The sequence below is a fragment of the Peromyscus leucopus genome, chromosome X (genome assembly GCF_004664715.2).
Source record: "Peromyscus leucopus breed LL Stock chromosome X, UCI_PerLeu_2.1, whole genome shotgun sequence".
In the NCBI taxonomy this organism is placed as follows: Eukaryota; Metazoa; Chordata; class Mammalia; order Rodentia; family Cricetidae; genus Peromyscus; species Peromyscus leucopus.
In genome coordinates, this window is record NC_051083.1 from 58,214,019 (window position 1) to 58,235,154 (window position 21,136).

General features: G+C 37.8%; 1 protein-coding gene across 2 annotated transcripts in view; it reads right to left on the reverse strand.

Moving 5' to 3' along the window:
* The window catches only part of Ophn1 (oligophrenin 1), a 359,638-nt gene that overhangs the window by 162,202 nt on the left and 176,300 nt on the right, over positions 1–21,136 (reverse strand). Inside the window, exon 6 of one of the 2 annotated variants that reach the window (XM_028883889.2) lies at positions 1,570–1,671. The exons of the other annotated variant lie outside the window; for it this stretch is intronic. Coding sequence (XP_028739722.1) covers positions 1,570–1,671 — 102 coding nt within the window. The remainder of the gene's footprint in view (positions 1–1,569; positions 1,672–21,136) is intronic. 2 annotated transcript variants of the gene reach the window in all.

The following is a 21,136-nucleotide window of genomic DNA, read 5'->3' on the forward strand; positions in this document are numbered from 1 at the left end:
CTTCATAGCAAAACCACCAACATGTGGACTGTATCCTCATGGGTCCCTATGACTATCCTCAGATTTGGTAGTCACTAAGAGGATTCACAGAACTGGGGATTCAACATATAGTCATAATCCCAGATAGCATTTATTTCAGTGAAAGGGTACAAAGAAAAGTCACCAAAGAAGAAAGGTGTGAGAGATCCAGTCTAGAAGAAACTTTATGTAAGTTACTAAGGGACTCCATAGCAGTTTTGCAAAGGGTACATGAAATTCCTCTTTCAATAAGCTCTAACAATAGAGTAAAAAGAGCTGCCAGAGACGGTGCTCTAGAGACTGATGATAGCCCTAGGTTTCCATTGGGCCTGGTAACATAGGCACGCCCTGCCTAACATGAGTTATAATTCTAGACTGTCTGAGGAACAGGTACTTGAGAAAAGCCACACTGTCTGCAAATGCAGCTTTGCACAGAGAGCCACTATTAAAATAGCCTTTCTAAAAGTTCCCTCACCCTCCTTCTGTTTAGACAGCATCACTTTGGAAATTATCCCTGTGCTCTCCTTACCTGCTGCAAATAATAAACATTTCTCCACTCTTTGATGTCTTGGCCATGTTTTGCTTTTCTCTTTCTTTCTTTCTTTCTTTCTCCCTTCCTCCTCTTTTATTTTTTCTGTTCTTGCACTAGTCAAGATGTGAGCCCACTGCATTTGACTACACTATCTTGTCTTTTAGAGTAACATCAATTCTGAACAAATAACTTGTCAAGAGTTCCTCATGCCTTTCAGCCTTGAGGCTACTAGCTTTGGTCTAGGGCAATTTCTCCATTTCTATTTGTTATACATTTTATCTTTTTAAAAATTATTATCCAAATTGGAAAGGCACCTTTCTTCCACAGAGAAGATTCCTAATCCAGGCTTATGTCTTCACCTTCTCATTCCCCAGGTCCCTCAAGACTATTAATACACAAACTTTTTACAGTACAGAAAGAGCCTCACTGCTATGAGATTAATGCACATTCTTAACTTAGATCCTAGCTATAAGGTGTAGAATGACAAGGACATTGAATTCGTGTCCCTGTAGTCTTGTTCCACCCAGTGTAAAGATGATTTGGTACATATCTAGTAAACAGTGAATTGGGAGAATCGTAGCCACTGTAAGTCTCATAGAAGCAGCAGCTGGGGTGCAGCATTTCCTTCCTCCACCAAAGCAGGCAATGGGATACCACAAAGGGAAAATATCTGCTCCTTCTATACCAAATCCAATGCTAGTTGAAATCTACCCAATTCTACATAGAATCTAGAATCACAGACTTAGGAACTTGGAATTGAAAGTGACACTGGAGATACTTGATTATGACTCTTTCACACAGTGGGACTGGCGCCAGGAATAAAGTTCCTTAACAGGGGAAGTTAATGGAGGAACTGGCTCGAGACTCAGAGAGCCCGGGGCCTGAGCCTGGGCTACTCCCTGTAAATGTTTCCATTGCTCCTGTTGAGCCATTTTATGGAGAAAGCTCACCAGCAGAAATGACTGTGGTTTCTAAGGCACAGCACAAGATGGAGTCAGGGATAGACATGGTAAACATACCTCTAGCAACTGAGACTCTTTCTTTTTGGATGACAGATGTAAGTGCCGGTCCAGTAATGAGTAAAACCTCTCACCATCCTTTTCAAATTTCTTCTTCCTCTCCTAGACATGGAACAGAAGCTTTGCATTAAACTTCTATGGTTTAATACCATGGACTCAGAAATGAGAAGGGAAGATTCAGGTTTCCTGTGGTCAGTTCCTGCAGCTCCTGGGAAGGAAAGAAGAACTACAGCCAGTGAAGAATGTGCTCCTTTGCACTGATCAAGGCTGTTTTGGTTTCCTCAACTATAACCCCAAGTCATTCTACCTGCAAAAAAGGCAGTTCCTACTGGTAGAGCCAAAGCCTCTGCAAACTCTCGCTCCAAAAATGGCACTGTGGGGGAGGGGGGCTCTCTGTTGTTGAACACCCTTTCTTCTCTTCACATATGGTTATCATTTATTTGATCTTTCAAAGAGAAAAAAGAAACACAAACGTGAAGCAAATATAGCCAGGAAAGGTTAATCTGTATGAATGTGAATGACTTCAAACAGCCTCCATTCCAAGACAATAAGAATCAAGGACTACTTCTTTGAGTAAGTTATTTGGTGTTATTTAAATATTTACTGCTGCATATTAAAAGCTGATGGAGAGAAATCCGCGAAGATTTAGATAGGAAACAAGAATTCACAGCTAGCTTTACGGAGGAAGTGGAGGACTCAGCCTTCACTCTCCTTGGGGCATGAAATGTAATTAACTTCTCTGCTGTTCAGTACAAGTATCAGTCACAGAGCTTCTAAAGAAATGCTGACAGTACACATTTGTCACAGACTCATTGTCATGATTTTCTTCTCAGCTTAACAGGAGCTCAAGTTATTTGGGAAGAGGATCCTCAGTTGAGAAAATGCCTCCATCAGATTGCCTGTAGACATGTCTGTGTGGCATTTTCTTGATTAACTGTCGATGTGGGATGGCTTAGCTTACTGTTGAGTGGGTGCCACCTGTGGGTAGGTGGTCCTGGGATGTATAAGAAAGCAGGTGGAACAAGCCATGAGGAGAAAGCCAGTAAAAGGCACTCCTCCATGGTTTTTACTTCAGTCCCTGCCTCCGGGTTCCTGCCTTGAGTCCCACCCTGGCTTCCCTGAATGATGGACTGTGATATGGAAGCCAAAGAAACCCTTCCATCCCCAAGTTGCTTTTTTCTCATGGTGTTTTATGACAGCAATAGAAACCTAACTAAGACAGAGACTGGTACCAGAGAGTGGAGTACGACTGAGCCAGACACCTCCCCAGGTTTTGGGAGGGCTATGTAAGGATTTTGGGATGTTGGGCTAGAAAAGTGTTCATGTTTGATGAACTATTTAAGGTAATTGAGAAGAAAATGCTGACAGCACTGCAAACGATAGAGGCCCTCTAAGACTGTGTTCACAATGTGCACGTTGAACGGTGTGGTGCCAATAAAAAAAAAAGCATTTCATGCTGGTAAGAATTCCTTTTTAAGGTATACTGTGGGTGAATTTTAAGACTTTCAAATAACTGCTAGGATAAATATTAAACTAAATTTGAATTTACAGATTAATTTGAATTGAATTAACATCTGTAAAATAAGGCAAAACATTTGCGATCATGAAATATCACACGTTTTAAAGTATTTATTATTAATATAAAAGGTGTTACTACTTACATTGGCTAAATATGGCAAATGTAGAAAACAATACTGATTTTCATAAATGACTTATAATTGTCAGGCTGTCTAAATTTCATATAAGGCTTATGCTAATAATTAATGATAATATTTTTGCATTAAGTAGCTACATCATCTGCAAAGTGTGGCAATTTATATTCTCATATTGACACATTACTAAATTTCCATTCTTAGAGCACCAGTCGAGGCCCTGCAGAATCTGGTTAAACAGCACTATGGGAATGGGTACCCTTATCTTCTTCCTCACATAAGAGGAATATATTCAAAGTTTCTCCACAAACTTATGTTGACTTTAGGTTTTTATCATGCAATCATTACTGAACTAATGAATTCATCTTCAGTTCTAGATTTACTAAGATAAATATATGATTTATTTTCTTTACATGAATAATGAAGGGAAGCCACTGCTTCATTTCCAAGGCTGATTTTGAGGGAGGGGTCCAAGATAAGCACTACCTGGTTATGATGTATTTTTTAAGATTTATTTTTAATATTTTTTTAAAATTTTGTATGTGTATGGGGGGAAGTATGTGCACATGAGTACAGGTGCCAGCAGAGGCCAGAGACATTGGATCCTTTGGAGCTAGAGTCACAGACACATGTGACCACCTGGTGTGGGTGTTAGGAACTGAACTCAGGTCCTCTGGAAGAACAGCAAGTGCTCTTAACCTCTGTGCCATCTCTCTAGGCCTCTCATGGTATATTTTCATTACTGTAAGATTCAGAAAGCTAGCATTTTATTTAGGAATTTTGTATTTATGCTCCTAAAAGTAATTTGTCTTCATTCTGAAATTTTTCATATGTTATTGTACTAGCATTATAAAATGTGCTGGATAGTACTATTGTTTTAAAAATGAAAACACCAAACCTCAGAGGTATTAACTTGCTTATCCAAGGAGACCCAGCCATTAAGAGCTAGAGCAAACTACTTACAATATCTTTACTTAAAGCCAGCATTGACTACTGGACTCAGTTTATACACCTTGAGAGAGATGATGCCTTGATTAGGATTACTAATTCTCAGATGAAACACCATGACCAAAGTAACTTGGGGAGATAAGAGTTTACATTTCCACATCACAGTTCATCATTGAAGGGAGTCAGTACAGGATTTCAAAATAGGTCAAGAACTTGGAGGCAGGAACTGATGCAGAGGCAAGGAAGAAGTGATGCTTACTGGAGTGCTCCCCTGGCTTGCTCAGCCTGCTTACTTATAGAACCCAGGACCATCAGCCCAGGGATGACACCACCCACAATGGGCTGGGCCTTCCCTCATCAATCACTAAGAAAATGCCCTAAAGGCTTGCTACAGCTTGATCTTATGGAAGCATTCTCTAGATCGAGGTTCCCTCCTCTTGGATTACTTCAGCATTTGTCAAGTTGACAGAAAAGTATCCAGCAAAGACAGTGATATGGAACAACCTTCTGTCTTTGTACAAAGGGTGCCTTCCACTTCTCGTTTTCCTCCTTCTACTTCACTAGCCAACTACAACTCATCCTTCAAGATCCTATCCCTTTATTCAATGGAGTCTTTTCTATGTCTTTCTCAATGCCCCAATATCCTAGTCTGGGTTTAGGAGTGCTTCCTCTGATCCCTCAGCATTATATACATAAAATAATAACATAAATCAGAATTCAGAAGTTTGTGAGGAAGAACGAAAATTTTAGAAAAGAAAAGAGTGGGTAAATAGGAGGAAACGAAGATAGGGATGAAAAGAATTGTAGAATTGTAGAATTATATGCATTACATTAATATTTTGTTCACTCTAACACAATCTAGAAACAAGAAACACTGTTGCTCTATCATATGTATATGAGACACTATAATACCATTTATATGCACTAAGACTGCTACACAAAACATAAGGAGAACGGACTATCAAAGTGTGAAAGCTATAAGCAAACTACAACTTTCCTTTTACTTTTAAGGCCTTTTTGTAAGCATACATTTAGCATTCTAGTTATACAAATTTTTTTATCTGTGTTAGACAAAATATAGGAAATAAGCTTGTGTCAGGCACAGGCATTGCCCTGAGGGAATCTAGAGAAGGCAAGGCCATTGGAACCAGCTTTCAAGGCCTTCATACTCCAGTAAGGGCTAGAAATATACCTTAAAAGTCCATTTTGCCTTTCACTTTATAAAAATGAATGCTGGCAATAAGCTAACATCATGTTTCATAAACAAAATAAATGAAACACAAATTACCTATGGAGAGTGTTGTTTCTTCTATATTGGTTTGGCTTTTCGACAGAGCTTTGCTATATAGCTCAGACTGGCCTTAAAATCCTCCTTCCTTAGTCACCCAAGTGCTTGTGTTATGGGCATGCACCACCATGTCTGACTGAGATTACTGTTTCTTATGTTTTTGCAAGGGTCTATCTTTCTTTTCCACTGAAAAAAGCCATTCTTTCTTAGTGTTATGTACTGAAGTAAGTGCTGAAGAAACCATGTGTCCAATGAAAAATGTTTCATGTGCTTTGCATAGCTCCACCAAAAAAACCTGTTGTGAGGAAGCAGTTGGATGGGGCACTTAAGGAGCATGACAAATGTCTAGAGAACACTATGTCCAGGCAGGCAGAGCTAATCAATTTCTGTCCTCTCTGGAGAAAGTTAACATGAGCTGCCAAAGGTTTAAGACATTGGTTCTGGTTCAGCAAATCTCCATGCACTGAAGAGGCTCTTTTTCTGGCCAGATGAAATTGGGATCACTTGGGTTGACAAAACCAGCTGTGAAGCTGACAGCTGTTTCTCTCTCTCCCTCCTGCTGGGGAGAGAATATGAGCTTATATTACTGTCTCCACCCACTTGCACCAGTGTCTGTGGCCCCAGAATACAGCACAGGGAGGTCTGTGTGGACAAGGTATTAATGACTCTTTGTACATGATGGTGATGCTGCTGTCAGTAGGAAATGAGACCTTTACATACAACAACATATGAGGGCCTTTCATGGGAATACAAAGAAAAGACTTACTATGTTGCTTATTAAAAATGATGAAAATGATGACCTCAAAAAATTGAAAACAGAACAATAATTCAGGATTTTTTCCTGTGATGGAAGTGATGGTAATGCTAGGTTTGCTCAACCCATGGCCTCATGTATATGTCTTAGGGTTTATATTGCTATGATAAACACCATGAGCTTAAGTAACTTGGGAGAAAAGGGTTTATTTTAGCCTAAAGTTCCATGGCACAGTCCATCACTGAAGGAAACCAGGACTGGAACTTAGAGGCAGGAGCTGATCCAGAAATCATAAAGGAGTGCTGCTTACTAGTTTCCTCAGCATGCCTTTTTCTAGCATCCAAAACCACTAGTCCAGGGGCAGTATTGCACATAGTGAGCTGGGCTCTCACACATAAATCATCAAGAAAACAAACCACAGGTTTGCCCATAGACCAGTCTGGTGGGGACATTTTATTAATTGAGGTGCCTTTTTCCAAAATGACTCTAGCTTGTATCAAGTTGACATGAAAATGTTCAGCACACAAGGCAAGTGCTCTATGTTCTAACACTAAGATATGCTTTCAGGTCTTCAGTAATAGTTAATAGTATGGATTAAAATAACACAGTTCTGCAATTTGACAGAGAGCCACAACAGAGTGTCACTGACTTTCAATAGGCACCTAAAAACTAAAACTTTCACGTAGGGAGGTTGTCTCTGCTTTCTACCTTGGATTGGACAGAGAAGGCAATATTAACAAGTCTTGAAGCACAATAAAAAAAGAAAGTGTCCTGGGAATGGTGGCACTCAGGAGGCTAAGGAATATGGATTGTGAATTGCAGACTAGCCTGAGCTGTAACAGCAATATTTCTCAAAAACTCCAAAAACAAAGGAATTATACAAAGACATAAATCTAAGGTTTGTAAATCTTACAAGGTTTTATTAGTTACTTTCTGTGGCTATAATAAAAAAAATACCATGGCCAAAAAGCAATTCATGGAAGAAATATTTTATTTTGTCTTACGGTTCCATGATGGTAGGGAAGGCACAGAGCAGGTGGCAGGTATAGGAAGCTGAGAAATCGCACCTTCAAATGCAATTGTGAAGCAGAAATATGAAGCAGAGTAATATTGGAGGATATTCAACCACACTGTGAATCCCAAGTTTGCATTTGCATTAATTAAATAAAATTAACTTTTTCTATATTTTATGGTCACATCTTGGTTCTATGCCGTATAGTAGCTTTGAATGCTTGGGGCAGAATTGAAGAATCAGGAAAGAGGACTGAGTCATTTATTAAAAATTTACACCGGGTGGTGGTGGCGCACGCCTTTAATCCCAGCACTTGGGAGGCAGAGGCAGGCGGATCTCTGTGAGTTTGAGGCCAGCCTGGGCTACCAAGTGAGTTCCAGGAAAGGCGCAAAGCTACACAGAGAAACCCTGTCTCGAAAAACCAAAAAAAAAAAAAATTTACAAGGCCCAAAAGAAGCCTTCACTGATTTTTTTTTACAATGATTGACAACAGCTGTAAATAGAATGATATCAGATCCAGAAGTTAGACAAATATTAATTGAATCTTTGTGTTGTGGAATATTAGTTTAAGATGTGTTACATTCATTTATACTGTGGAATATTTGTTTAATGATGCAAAGATGTGTTGCATTCTTTTATGTTGCATATGTTTAACTCTGTAAAGCTGTGTTACTTTGTCTGTCTGAAACATTTGATTGGTATAATAAAGTGCTGAACAACCAATAGCAAGGCAGGAGTGAGAAATGGGTGGGGCTGCCAGGGAGAGAGAATAAATAGAAGGAGAAATCCAAGTTCAAGAGAAGGGGAGGAGGATGACAGGAGCCATCCATTCAACTACACAGCCAGCCACAGAGTAAGAAGGAAAGAAAGATATAATAAAGGAAGGTAAAAAGCCCAGAGGCAAAATGTAGAAAAAGAGAAACAGGATAATTTAAGTTAGAAGATCTGGCTAGAAACAAGCCAAGCTAAGGCCAGGCATTCTTAAGTAAAAATAAGACTCCCATGTACTTATTTGGGAATTGAGTGATGGGCCCCCAAAGAGTGAAAAAAAATCAATTCTTCAGTTTTTGAAAATGCTAATTCAGAATGCAAAAGGGTGATTCAGACTTTAAAGGCAAGATCAGCACCAACAGATGAACAGATCTGAAACACAGCTGATATTGGATCTCACATTTATGATGATGCCTAGATTAAAAAAAAAGTGATTTCTAAAATTTTAAGAAAAACCAAAAGGTCAGAAATTTTAATTATGGTAAACAAGGTCATCTGAAATGGGATTATATGCAAGGTGTTCCTAGAAACAATGTTTCTTCTAGAGATAATCCAAACAGAAGCCTCAGCCTTCTGGACTATTAGAACATGTGGCAAAGGCCACCATTGGACTAATGAATGCAGAATAACATGAGACAGGCAAGATAATTATTTGCCATTGGGAAATGATTTAGAGGGCCTCTAGCAGGCCCGAATGTCAAATTTGGTTCAATCACTCCCTGTCAGCATTGGGGAAATCCCTCTACAGAAGAATTTAAAAAATTAATACCTGTTGTTGTAGATGAATTTCTAAACAGTCTTATTAAATAAAAATCTTGGAGCCAGAAATTGCGATTAAAGCCTGAGAGAGATCAGAGGAATAGGAACAGCCACAGCTAACCTCACCAACTCCTCAGCTTCCATATGAGAGATACTTCCTATCTACCAATGCCTATATACCTTGTTGTTCTGCCATCTGATTTGCTCTCTTTGTACAGCTACATCACTTCCTCTTCCTTCCCAGCTCTGTCGCTTCCTGTCTGTCTGTACAGACCTCCAGACCTCTATAGTTAACTAGCATTGGAATTTAAGGCGTGTGCCACCACACCTGGCTCTCTTTCCAGTGTGGCCTTGAACTCAGAGATCCAGACAGATCCCTGCCTGCCAAGTGATAGGATTAAAGGTGTGTGCTAGGTTGTCTGACTTCTTTGTTTACTTATAATGGATTGCTTTTTCCTCTGATCTCCAGGCAAGCTTTATTAATTAAAGCACAAATAAAATATCATGACATTTCAGCACAAATAAAATATCACCACATGTTGTTAAAAACTATACTGCATTGGATGACATAACAGCATCAGTAAATTAAAAAAAATTCAGAAGAGATAATAAAACAAGGATTTTGGCAAACTTCTATAAATGATCAAAGGCCAAAGCTAAAAATACAAATAAATGGCATTGAAATTGAGGATTTGATTGGTGGAAATATAACAATAATTCCACGCAAATCCTGGCATCCAGATTGGCCTCTTCAGGAGATAAATATTCAATTTCTAGGAATTGGAATTTTATCTTAGGTAAAACAAAAACAAAGTGAAAGATAGGTTGCGTATATAGGTACAGAAGGATAGATAGGAAAATTAAAATCATATGTGGCTAACATAGCAATGAATTTATGGGGACATGATTTGTTGCAGCAAAGGAAAACACAGATTAAAATTCCTCTAATCTCAGAAACAAACTAAATTAATGTATGCCTCTGAGAAAAACATTAAAAGGTATTATCAAGAACAGTCACTAACTGTCAACATTGTACATAAGCAGGGCATAACAGCTGCTGATCTTTCAAAGGAACCAACAGCCCTATCTTTAAAATGGTTAACTGATAGACCATTATGGGTGGAACAATGGCCTTTAATGTCAGAAAAATTACGGGCATTAAAACAGTTGGTACAAGAGCAGCAAAATGTTCAACATATTGAAGAATTGACCAGTCCTTGGAATTCTCCCATATTTGTTATTAAAAAGAAACCTGGAAAAATGGAGAATGTTAACAGATTTAAAAGCCATAAGTAGGGTAATTCAGCCAATGGTCTCTTTACAGCATGGAATTCCCTTGCCTTCTTTACTATCTAAGGGATGGTGGATTACAGGGATTGATTTAAAAGACCGCTTTTTAGTACACCTTTACAAGAACAGGATATAGAAAATTTTGCCTTCACAGTGCCTATTTATAATAATTCCCAGCCTGTTAAAAGGTACCACTGGAAAATTCTTCCATAAAGAATGTTAAACAGCCCCAACTTGTGTCAATATTCTGTACATGAGCCATTAGAACTAATTTTTAAACAGTTTCCTCAACCTATATTTTACCATTATATGGATGATATATTATTGACTGATTCAGACACAAATACTTTAGAAAAAATGGTTGATTAAATAAAGAGAATTTTGCCTTCTTGGGGATTACAAATTGCTCCTAAAAAAGATATTTTATTAATTATTTAGGTTATAAGATAGATTTATGGAAAATTCAACCACTGAAAGTACAAGTCAGAAGAGATCAATTATGAGCATTAATGATTTTCAAAAACTGATGGCAAATATTAACTGGCTATGGCCTACAATTAAATAAACAACTCAAAACTGAACAATTTATTTAAATGTTACAAGGTGATAAGGACTTAAATAGTAAAAGAAAACTAACAGGTAAGACTGAGAGAGAATTGGCTCTGATAGAAAAGAAATTACAGGATGCACATGTGGATTGCCTAGATCCAGAGTTTGATTGTATTCTGGTCATTTTACCTTCTACTCATTCTCCTACAGAAATTTTTATGCAGAGAGAAGATAATATCTTAGAGTGATATTTTTACCAAACAGAGTAAAAAATTAAAGACCTATATAGAAAAGGTTTCTTAATTAATTATGAAGGGAAAATTGATACTTCATCAATTAGCAAGAATAGACCCAGTAGAAGTTGTGGTACCTTTTACTAATGCTGAAACTGCATCATTATGACCAGAAAGTGAACATTGGCAAAGAGCTTGCGTTACTTCCTTGGTAAAGATTAGCAACAAATATCCCAAAAGGAAAAGACTTCAGTTTACAAAAAGAACTAATTGGAATCTCACTCATATAATAAAGGGAACACCAATTTCTGGAACCCCTAAATTCTATACTGATGCAAATAAATCAGGAAATGCAGGCTATAAGTCAGGGAAATTAAGTAAAGTAGTTCAAAGCCCTAATGACTGAATTCAGAAATCATAATTATGTGCTATTCTCACAGTATTATGAGATTTTCCAGAACCACTTAATATAGTTACTGACTCTCAATATGCAGAAAGAGTTGCTTTACATATTGAAACTGCTGAAATTATTCTAGATGATTCAGAATTAATTTTGTTATCTATTCAACAAGTAATCAGAAATATAAATCATCCTTTGTATATAACAAATATCAGATCCCATACAGGTCTAGCAGGCTCTCTAAGGCAAGATAATGATAAAATTGATCAGTTACTGGTAGGAAATGTGCTAGAAGCCTCAGAATTTCATAAGAAACACCACATTAATAGCAAGGATTTGAAGAAAGATTTTTCTATCACTTGGCAACAAACCAAAGAAATTAGAAGGAAATGCCCTACTTATTCTTTGTATAATCAAATTGTATTACCTACAGGAAATAACCTAAAAGGTACTCAAAGAAATTAAATTTGGCAAATGGAAGTGTTTCATTTTGAAGAATTTGGAAAATTAAAATATGTGCACCATACCACAGATACATATTCAGAATTTCAATGGGCTACTGCTTTAAGTTCTGGAAAGGTTGATTCTGTAGTTTACACATTTATTAGAAGTCATGGCCATTATGGGGATACCTGTACAAATTAAGACTGGCAATGCTCCAGCATATGTCTCCAGTAAAATAAAAGTTTTTTGCATACTACAACATAAAGAATATTACAGATATACCACACAACCCTATAAAACAAGCAGTTATAGAAAGATCTACTCACACTTTAGAGATATGCTTAATAAACAGAAAGGGGTAATGAAGATCTCTTTCTAAAAAAAAGGGAGGGGTATAGAAAGGATAAGATAAAAGAATAGATTATTGAATCTACCTTAAACTAAAAATCAACCATTCATCTAAAACATTTTATATTGGTATGGAGTTTTGTATATTGATACAAATTTAAGTTTAGTTTTGTTAGAACATACTCATATATGTTTCTACTCCTGTTTAAGGTATTGTACCTATAAAGCTCATTTAAAAATATAATGTATAATTAAGAAATATAGGTAAGTAGTCAGTCATCTATAATAATTAAATTTGTAGATATGTTAGGTATGTTTTCAAGGTTAAACAGAGATATATTTTAGAGAGATAGGTAGTCATCAAACAACTCCAGAGACCTACAGAATATGGCATTTAAGATGTTTTAATAACCTAAGGCTTTGCATGACAATGAGACATGTCTGCTCCGGGCAGCACCAATTTACTTCAAAAAAAATAATGGGTATCAAAGTACCTCTACTTAGAGTTTGTTTTTATTGTGACAAAGTTGGACACTGGGCAAGAAACTGCCCTTTCCTGTGGTGGTATTATGTTCCCCAAAATATTGTGTACCCTAATAAACTTATCTGGGGTCAAAGAACAGAACAGCCACTTGATACAGAGACTAGAAAATGGTGGCATTCACACTTTTAATCCTAGCATTCCAGAGGCAGAAATCTCTCTGGATCTCTGTGAGTTCAAGGCCACATTGGAAACAGCCAGGCATGGTGACATATGCCTTTAATCCCAGGAAGTGATGGCAGAAAGCAGAAAGGTATTTAAGGTGTGGGGACCAGGAACTAGAGCTGGTTAAGCTTCAGGCCTTTGAGCAGCACAGTTCATCTGAGATTCATTCTGGATGAGAACTCAGAGGCTTCCAGTCTGAGGACACAGGATCAGCGGGGGAATTGGCAAGGTGAGGAAGCTGTGGCATATTCTGCCTCTCTGATCTTCCAGCATTTACCCCAATAACTGGCCTCAGGTTTGATTTAATTAATAAGACGTTTTAAGATTCCTGCTACACTTGCCTTGACTGCTGACAGTATACTGTCCAAATTGGACAAGCAGGATACAAAGAAGGCGGCAGTCAAACTTTGCCAAGATGAGGTAGAACAGTCCACCAAAATACCTGTTTCACAGAAAAGTCTGTCAGACATTCTAGGCCTATAGGCCAAAGATGAATGCCCCAGCATTGCAGAGAAACCTTGGGTGACTGTCTAGGCAGCCAGCTGCTTCTGTTATTTCTATAGATTTGGAAGTTGTTTGCTCTGTGCTTCATGTTTATTCAGGTAATATTGTATCTTTCTAGGGTCTCTGGTGGGGTTGAAGATGGGATAGTAATAAAGTTTTCCTTGTCAACAGATTCAGAAAAGAAACTCCCAAAAGAAGTATAAAGTGTCTAAGTTCAGAGACATAAAAGCTTAAATTGTTTATCTAAGAAAATGTTTTAAGGGCTAAAAAAAATTGTTTTGGGTTGGTAATACAAGTTAGAATAAAAAAGAAATTAGGTACAAACCTGTAGACTCACCAAGATAGGATAGATAATAGAGTAGTTTCTTGGAATTTGCCAAATACAAATAGGCTGGCCATTGTGAATGTAATCCTTACTTGATAATTGTTCTAATTGTATATAGTTTTACTGTGTTAGAGTTAAAAACTTTCCTTTATATTTAGACAAAAAGGGGGAAATGTTGGGCAATATTCAATCATAGTGTGAGTTTGCATTTGTGTTAATTAAATAAAATTAACCTTGGGTCAGAAGGCTGATTTAGCAACTAGTTGACAGAAAGTTATCTCATAGTGCATCAGAGGGCATCTGGAAGAGATAAAGAGCTGCATTAGAAGTAGTATGGAGGGATTTGGAGTAGTGTGGCATTTTTGTTTGGTGGAGTGGAAGGACTCCAGAGACACCAGAAAGGACAGAAATTTATCTAGGTGCTACTCAAACTCTCTGAGCTAGCAGGTTTTTATCCCAGCCTTTGAATCTCAAGTCTTATTTATAAATAGAATGATAGAGATTTAGTTAAAGCTACTTTTAGTGGCAGTGGCAGAGCCAGTACCTGTGGGAACAGAATTCCCACCAGGCTGGGGCCTAAGAGTCAAGCCCCTGCCAGAGAAGCAGGGTGGTAACTGTAGAGTCTGAAATAGCAATGGATTAAGGCACAGCCACTGTGCCAAACATAAAACAATAGAGTAAGCTGGAAATGGGGCAATGTTGTAAACTGTCAGAGCCCATGCCCAATGATACACTTCCCAGCAAGCAAGGCTGTATCCCCTTATGGTTATATACCCTGCCCCAAAGTAACACCAATTGGAGACCAAGTATTCAAATATGAGAGCTTATGAACAATTTCATTCCAAATGAACCTAAGAGGGGTTTTCATCTAAAGCACCACAAAGGTTTAATTTACAATGCAGAAGTTAAAGGGAGTATGTATAAAGACAGTTTAAATTTTCACATTAATGACTCACAGTAAAGGAACTACCATTTCACCATCAAGCACTTTTTATAATTGATCTCACTTAATCATTACAACATGAACAGAATTATTACCCATACTTTACAGTCAAAATTGCAGCTAAGAAAGGCAAAATTATTCCATGTCACACAACTAGTAAATAGAAGAACTAGTCTGCTCACATCTGTTGATGTGCTGTGATACTCTCATTTGGCTGCACAGTATATTAGACTCAGGAGCTATGTCACTTCTCTATTTACTTGATTGTCTTAATCTTTGAAACAGCAATAAGAGACTCTTACCCCAAATTAAACACTATATGAGCATCTTATGAATATGCAAACACATGTATATGCTTAGAATATTGCAAAGTTTGAAGACTCCACAATTCATATCTAGCCCAATGTGCTTCTTTCAGGAATAATATAAATTAAGATGTCTAATGGTAACAGATGCCTCTTTGAAAGGTCTCTGGGGGGACAATGATGCTGCCAACTGTCCCTAATAGCAAAGAATCATTAAACATGATTGCATGCAGCAAATACTTCCTCAGTTTGAACTTCCACCCTTCCTGGCATGATTTTGGTCTTCCTCTCTTCGTCCAGACATTTCAGGAAATGGAAAACAGACAAGCATGGCAATATGAGAAACAGAATTATAGAAAAGCAGTTAATTTCAAGAGGATAAGAGAACTGAGAACCTCCCTCACCTCCAAATATTTCCCCTTCTGTGATGAATATCTAGAACGAGAAAAAGACCTCAAGGTTCTAGTCTAGACTCTGTTACTAACTAGTTGAGAAAACTTAAGCTAATTGCCTAAGTGAAAATAGTCAGGTGTGATGGTTCATATCTTTAATCCCAGCACTCTAAGAGGCAGAAGTAGGAGGTTCTCTCTGAGTTTGAGGCCATCCTGGTCTATATAGTGAGTTCTGGCCCAGCTAGTGCTACATAGTAAGCCCTGTCACAGAATTAAACTAAAAACAAAGCAAAGCATGAAGTGAGAACAGTTCAATGAAGAGATCATAAAAATACTAGATGTTAAAGTATCTGTAGAGTAAATAATTTGCTTAAGATCATATCGAACAACTCAAGGTTGGGATCCTGGGGCATAGTTGAGATATAAAGCACTTGCTTAGTATGTGTGACTCCCAGCTCTCTGTGGGGACAAGAGAATCAGACCTTCTAAATGTGAGTGCCTAAGTTCTATCCCAAGTATCATCAAGGAAATCAAACAAAGGGAAGCTATCAATTTGGGAGCAGGGATATCAGGGAAGGTAACAAGGCAAGGAGTGCTGGAGGGAGAAAAAGGGGGAAGCGAAGTAAATCTGTCGTAGAATATTATTTTAAGGTGTGTCACTTTTGTTTATGTTGCATTTGTTTAACTCTGTGAAGCTGTGTTATTTTGCCTGTATAAAACACCTAATAGTCTAATAAAGAACTGAACAGTCAATAGCAAGGAAGGAGAAAGAATAGGTGAGGTTGACAGGTAAAGAGAAGAAAATATAGAAGGGGAAATCTGGGAGGAGGGACAGAAGGAATGAAAGAAGGAAGAAGACTTCAGGAGCCAGCCACACAGCCACTCAGCTACACAACCAGACACAAAGTAAGAAGGAAAGAAAAGGTATACAGAAATAGAAAAAGGTAAAAGCCTAGAAGCAAAAGATAGTCAGAGATAATTTAAGTTAAGGAAAGCTGACAAGAAACAAGCCAAGCTAAGGCCAGGCATTTATAATTAAGAATATGCCTCCGTGTGTGATTTATCTGGAATCTGGATGGCGAGCCCCCAAAAGAGTAAAAAACAACCAACAACATTTTGGCACAGACTGTGGGGCTAGAGTAAAAGAAAAAAACAACAACATAAATGTATTTCAATTAAAAACATATTTTTAAAGGAAAGGGGAAAAAATGAAGGGTTAAGAGAGATCCCCTAGCCCCTATCCTTTTCTCATTATACCTCTAGGTTGCCATCAAAAATAATTTTTCCATGACTTATTTTTTCTGAGTATGCATCTCAGTTTGTAGAATGTTTCCTTAGCATGCAAGAGGCCCAGCATCCAGCACTGCATAAGCTGTGCATGCCTGTAACATCAGCACATGATGAAGACAAGAAAAATGAATTTCAAAGTCATCTTCAACAACATAGTAGAGTAGAGGCCAATCTGGTATACATGAGACATTGTTTTTTTGTTTTTGTTTTTTGTTTTTGTTTTTTGTTTTTTGTCTTTTGTTTGTTTGTTTTTTTCGAGACAGGGTTTCTCTGTGTAGCTTTGCGCCTTTCCTGGAACTCACTCAGTAGTCCAGGCTGGCCTCGAACTCACAATGTTCCACCTGGCTCTGCCTCCTGAGTGCTGGGACTAAAGGTGTGTGCCACCACAGCCCGGCTGAGACATTGTCTTAAAAATAAATTCTAAGTATGTCCTCTTACTCCTCATTACCACTGACTTTCAGCCAGGATATAGCCATCTGAATCCCAAAACTTCCCACTGCCTATATTCATGGGCCTTCCCATGTGATATTGCACTGCCTTTCACTAAAGGCAGAATGTACTTCACTTCTGATATTGACAATTTTAATCACCGAGTTTGTGAAGAAGTGAGAGTGTAGCAGCTTTGTGTCTCTCATTAAAGTATCTTATTTCTCTGCTCAACTGCCATGAATTGTTGCTATTATCATAAGAAAAATATACTACCACTTTCTTTTCCCAGAAGAATACAAATACATGGAACAAAACAAAAGAAAGCTCCTGGCCAAGTCCCATCAAACTCAACTGAAGTCAAGGGAGCCACCTTAGCTAATATATAGATGAGCTAAAAATAAATGCTTACTGATAGGTGCCATTGAGTTTTAAGTTGCTTTGTCATGTTAGTTTTATAATAGGTAACCAATATGTAGGGTTTAAAGAGTCTCTGACAAAAGTATTTTAAGGCCATGATAAATATCTAAAAGGACTGAAAATTGGAGTCAAAATTAAATTTCATACACATTACCAAGTGACATCATGCATGTACCAACCTTTCTAATATTGGAGCTTATCACTACGCTCAAATACTAGCTTTCTTAAAATTCTTATTTCCCAGCCTCAGTTACCTCATATGCAAAATGAAGACAAAGGTAATACTTGTATCATAGGGTTGTTGCAAGCTCAAAAGAGATAATGCATGATAAATACTTAACACATATATTGAATATTTGATAAGGACAGGGATGAGGGTGAAAGGTGGTACCTTCTATGATATTGTCAAAGAAGAGAAAGTAAATATTTTGAAAATATTACATTAAAATATTCCCCTTTGACTATAAAATTCTGGTTGGTAGGGTGTGGGATTTATCTCTGTACATGTTTCACATCTATGAGCCTCTACATACAGTCACCAGCACTCAAATCCAAACTCTGCATATGGTTAAAAGCTTTTTATCCCTCTTGCTATCTAATAATAACTTTCTTTAAGTATCAAATGATATAACAAGCATATATGGAACTAAGTACATCATAGTTCAAATGCACAAAGGCTACACAAACTAATAAGCAGAAAACATCTCTGATTTTCCAGGTGTGATAATGCACTCTAGTGGTTCAGACAGGAAGATTATGAACTCATAGCTAGCCTGGCACACATAGTAAGTCCCTGTCTCACAAAAACACAATCTTTGGTCATGCTCTCTTAGGGGGTATACACATCTCTATGAGCAGAATTTTGTTTCCGGGAGGAGATCTTCCAGAGGAAGGCAGCCTTTTGGAAAATGGATGTCCTCCAGGACTATTGTACCAGACAGGACTGACAACACACTGCCAGTTAAAAGGCAGAACTCACAAGTGTATGCTTTGTTTAAAACATGGGCAAATAAATAAAACATTATATTAGCTAAGTTATCTAGACAGGTATTTGGCTTAGAATATTCTTTAAACTTAAAAATGTATTCCTTGGCTTTTGAAATGGCAGTTTTAAGGACCTAGCCAAGTTCTTGGCCTGTATTAGTCATAGAATTTTAAAAATATATAAATTATACAGCTCACTCCTCTCATTTTCAGATAAGGAAAGTGAATTTGATCTACTACTATTCTTTTACATTGTGGTTATTTTTAAGAGCAGAAAGGACCTTGAAAATTTATTATTCAAATGGCATTTTCAGATGAGATAATGTACCCTTAAAGAGGCACAGCTTGTTATGGGAGAAATGGGAGCAGAGTATAAAATGGATGCATCTAATTTTGTCTATAAGAAAGGGGCTGGTGACAAGATAGCATTATGTGAAAGTAATGGCTCTGGGGAAGGTCATTGCAGCAGAATCCCCCTACCTAAAGTTCCAAGTCTTCTCACAGAAGTATAAGTTATCTAAATACAAAAAGAACTCTATCTAAAATATCACAACTAGTGGACACCTTTGAAGGGAAGTGTGATTACTTCTGACAAGTAGTAATATAATACAATATAAATGAATAGGAATAGATCAAATTCAGCTTTGCTCTTAAAAAATTAAAAATCAAAATAAACCTATATTATATATGCAGGTATTGTTTAGCAGTTTCCCCCAAGATTATATCCTTCCATTTTGGAAGGAAGCTCATTAAGACTAAGGATGTTTACAAGGACATAAAACAGTCAAGTATTGTAAGGGGAAGTGAAACATTTCATAACTGTAGAGAAGCTGGTTAAGACAAAGCATACAACTCAAAATAACTTCAGGAAGTCCCTGAAAATGAATTGATTCACAAGACCTTCCTTCCCCAAGAGTATATTAAGCAGTAAAGACTATTGAGCGGCATACTCAGACCAGCTGAGCTGCTTAGAAGATACTCAAACTGAGTAGTCCAGAAGAAGCAGAGAAAACAAAACAACCTGAAAGAAGCCAAACTGCCAAAAAGAAACAGACCAGCCAAGCTTAGATCAACTACAGTGCTGGGGAAAGACACTTTACAAGCCGCTGAGCTGCCTGGAGCTTTTGCTTGCTCCAGTTTCCAGCTTTTGTGAGTTGTCACCCGTGCTTGGGTAGATTTTGATGTTGCAGCTGTCTTTGAGTCACTTCTGCTCCTGTAAGTCACCCTTCACCCATATTTCTGTAAGTAACCCCAATAAATCTCATTGGCTCCCCAAATTGGAATTTGGCAATGTCTGTATTATGGTCCCTCCTCAGGTTCCTATATGGGATGAGTAGACAGTTGTTCATGTCTCCCCTGGAATAGTGTCACACAACAGCAGGAACTGTCTACATAAGCTTTTTAATATACTTGCAAACTTCTGGGTCATAAAATGCTACCCAAAAGAAAGAATTGTCAGACTACAGAACCTATCCCAAACTGTGCCACCGACTTGCTGTGCACTCTTAGAGGGGTCCGTTTCCCTTGCTCAGACTTGAATGCAATCTCTTTAGAGAAGACAGGATATAAAGAAAACTCCTCAGCGCATGTTAAAATGGTACAGACAATTTTATTTTCCCTTCCCTGCCTTTTGACTCTACTCTAAAAGTTCCTGGTTAAGTTATAACATCTCTGTTCATAAAAGTCCTTGATTAACAGTCAGAGTTCCTAGCCAACATAACAGCCTTCCTCCTTCCTATTTCCTTAGCTATCAAGCAGGCAAGTATTCTCAGGGCAAGGACAGCCTGTCTCCTAAGCCAAGGGGATTATTATTATTCCCATTTGTCTTTGCCAATTATTGACCTAAGAGTTGGCCCACAACTCAACCCATGAAATATAAGGAAAAGTCTGCTGGCAGCTCTGAGAAGACATTTGTCTCTCTAGACAAAAGAATAAAAATGGTATATTATTAGAGGCCTTCATTCTTACATGGGGTACTGGAAAATAACAATGTAATATATTAACGTGTGGCATCTATGACCTTGCAGTAACATCTAAGAGAATTGTAGAAAAGACAACTTGGAGATGACATAGGAAAACTTGGAACATCTTACCCTCCAGAGCTCTTAATAACAAATGTTGTCATGGTATTGGGTAATTTTATGCATAAACATGGCTAGGCCATGTTGCCCAAATGTCTGGTCAAATACTAGTCCAAGGATTGCTCTTAAGGTAGTTTGTAGATAGCAATTAACACTAAATCAATGCACTTTGGGCAAATCATACTACCTAGCAGAATGAGTGTGAGACTCATCCAGTTAGTAGAGGCTTTAGGAAATAATGTTTTCAAATCAACAAAGAAAGATATCTTCATACTTCAACTGCAATGTAATATATTACAAGAGACAACTGTGGTCTCTTGTCTGGGTTTCCAAACTGCCCTGTAAATTTTGAATTTGGTAACTCCCACAATCATTTCCTTAACCCTCTACCCCAATACATGCACACGCACATGCACACATACACTCCCCCACTCCCTTTCTCTCTATTCTGGACTTATAAAGGGGTTATGTCCTGCTTAATTCATCATAAGTTGAAAGTGTTACAAGTAAGAAATGTGTCAACTATACTTAACTTACAGAATATCAAACACAGAGCGAGGTGTGGTAACACATGCCTTAATAACTGCACCTGGGAGCCTGGGAGGCTGAAATTAGAAGTTTGAGACCAGCCTGGACAATTAAACAAGACCTTATCACAAAATTTTTAAAGAAATCGAAGGCCTGGTGTTTCAGCTTCATGGTAGAACACTTGCCTGACATGCACAAATCTCTAGACTCAATCT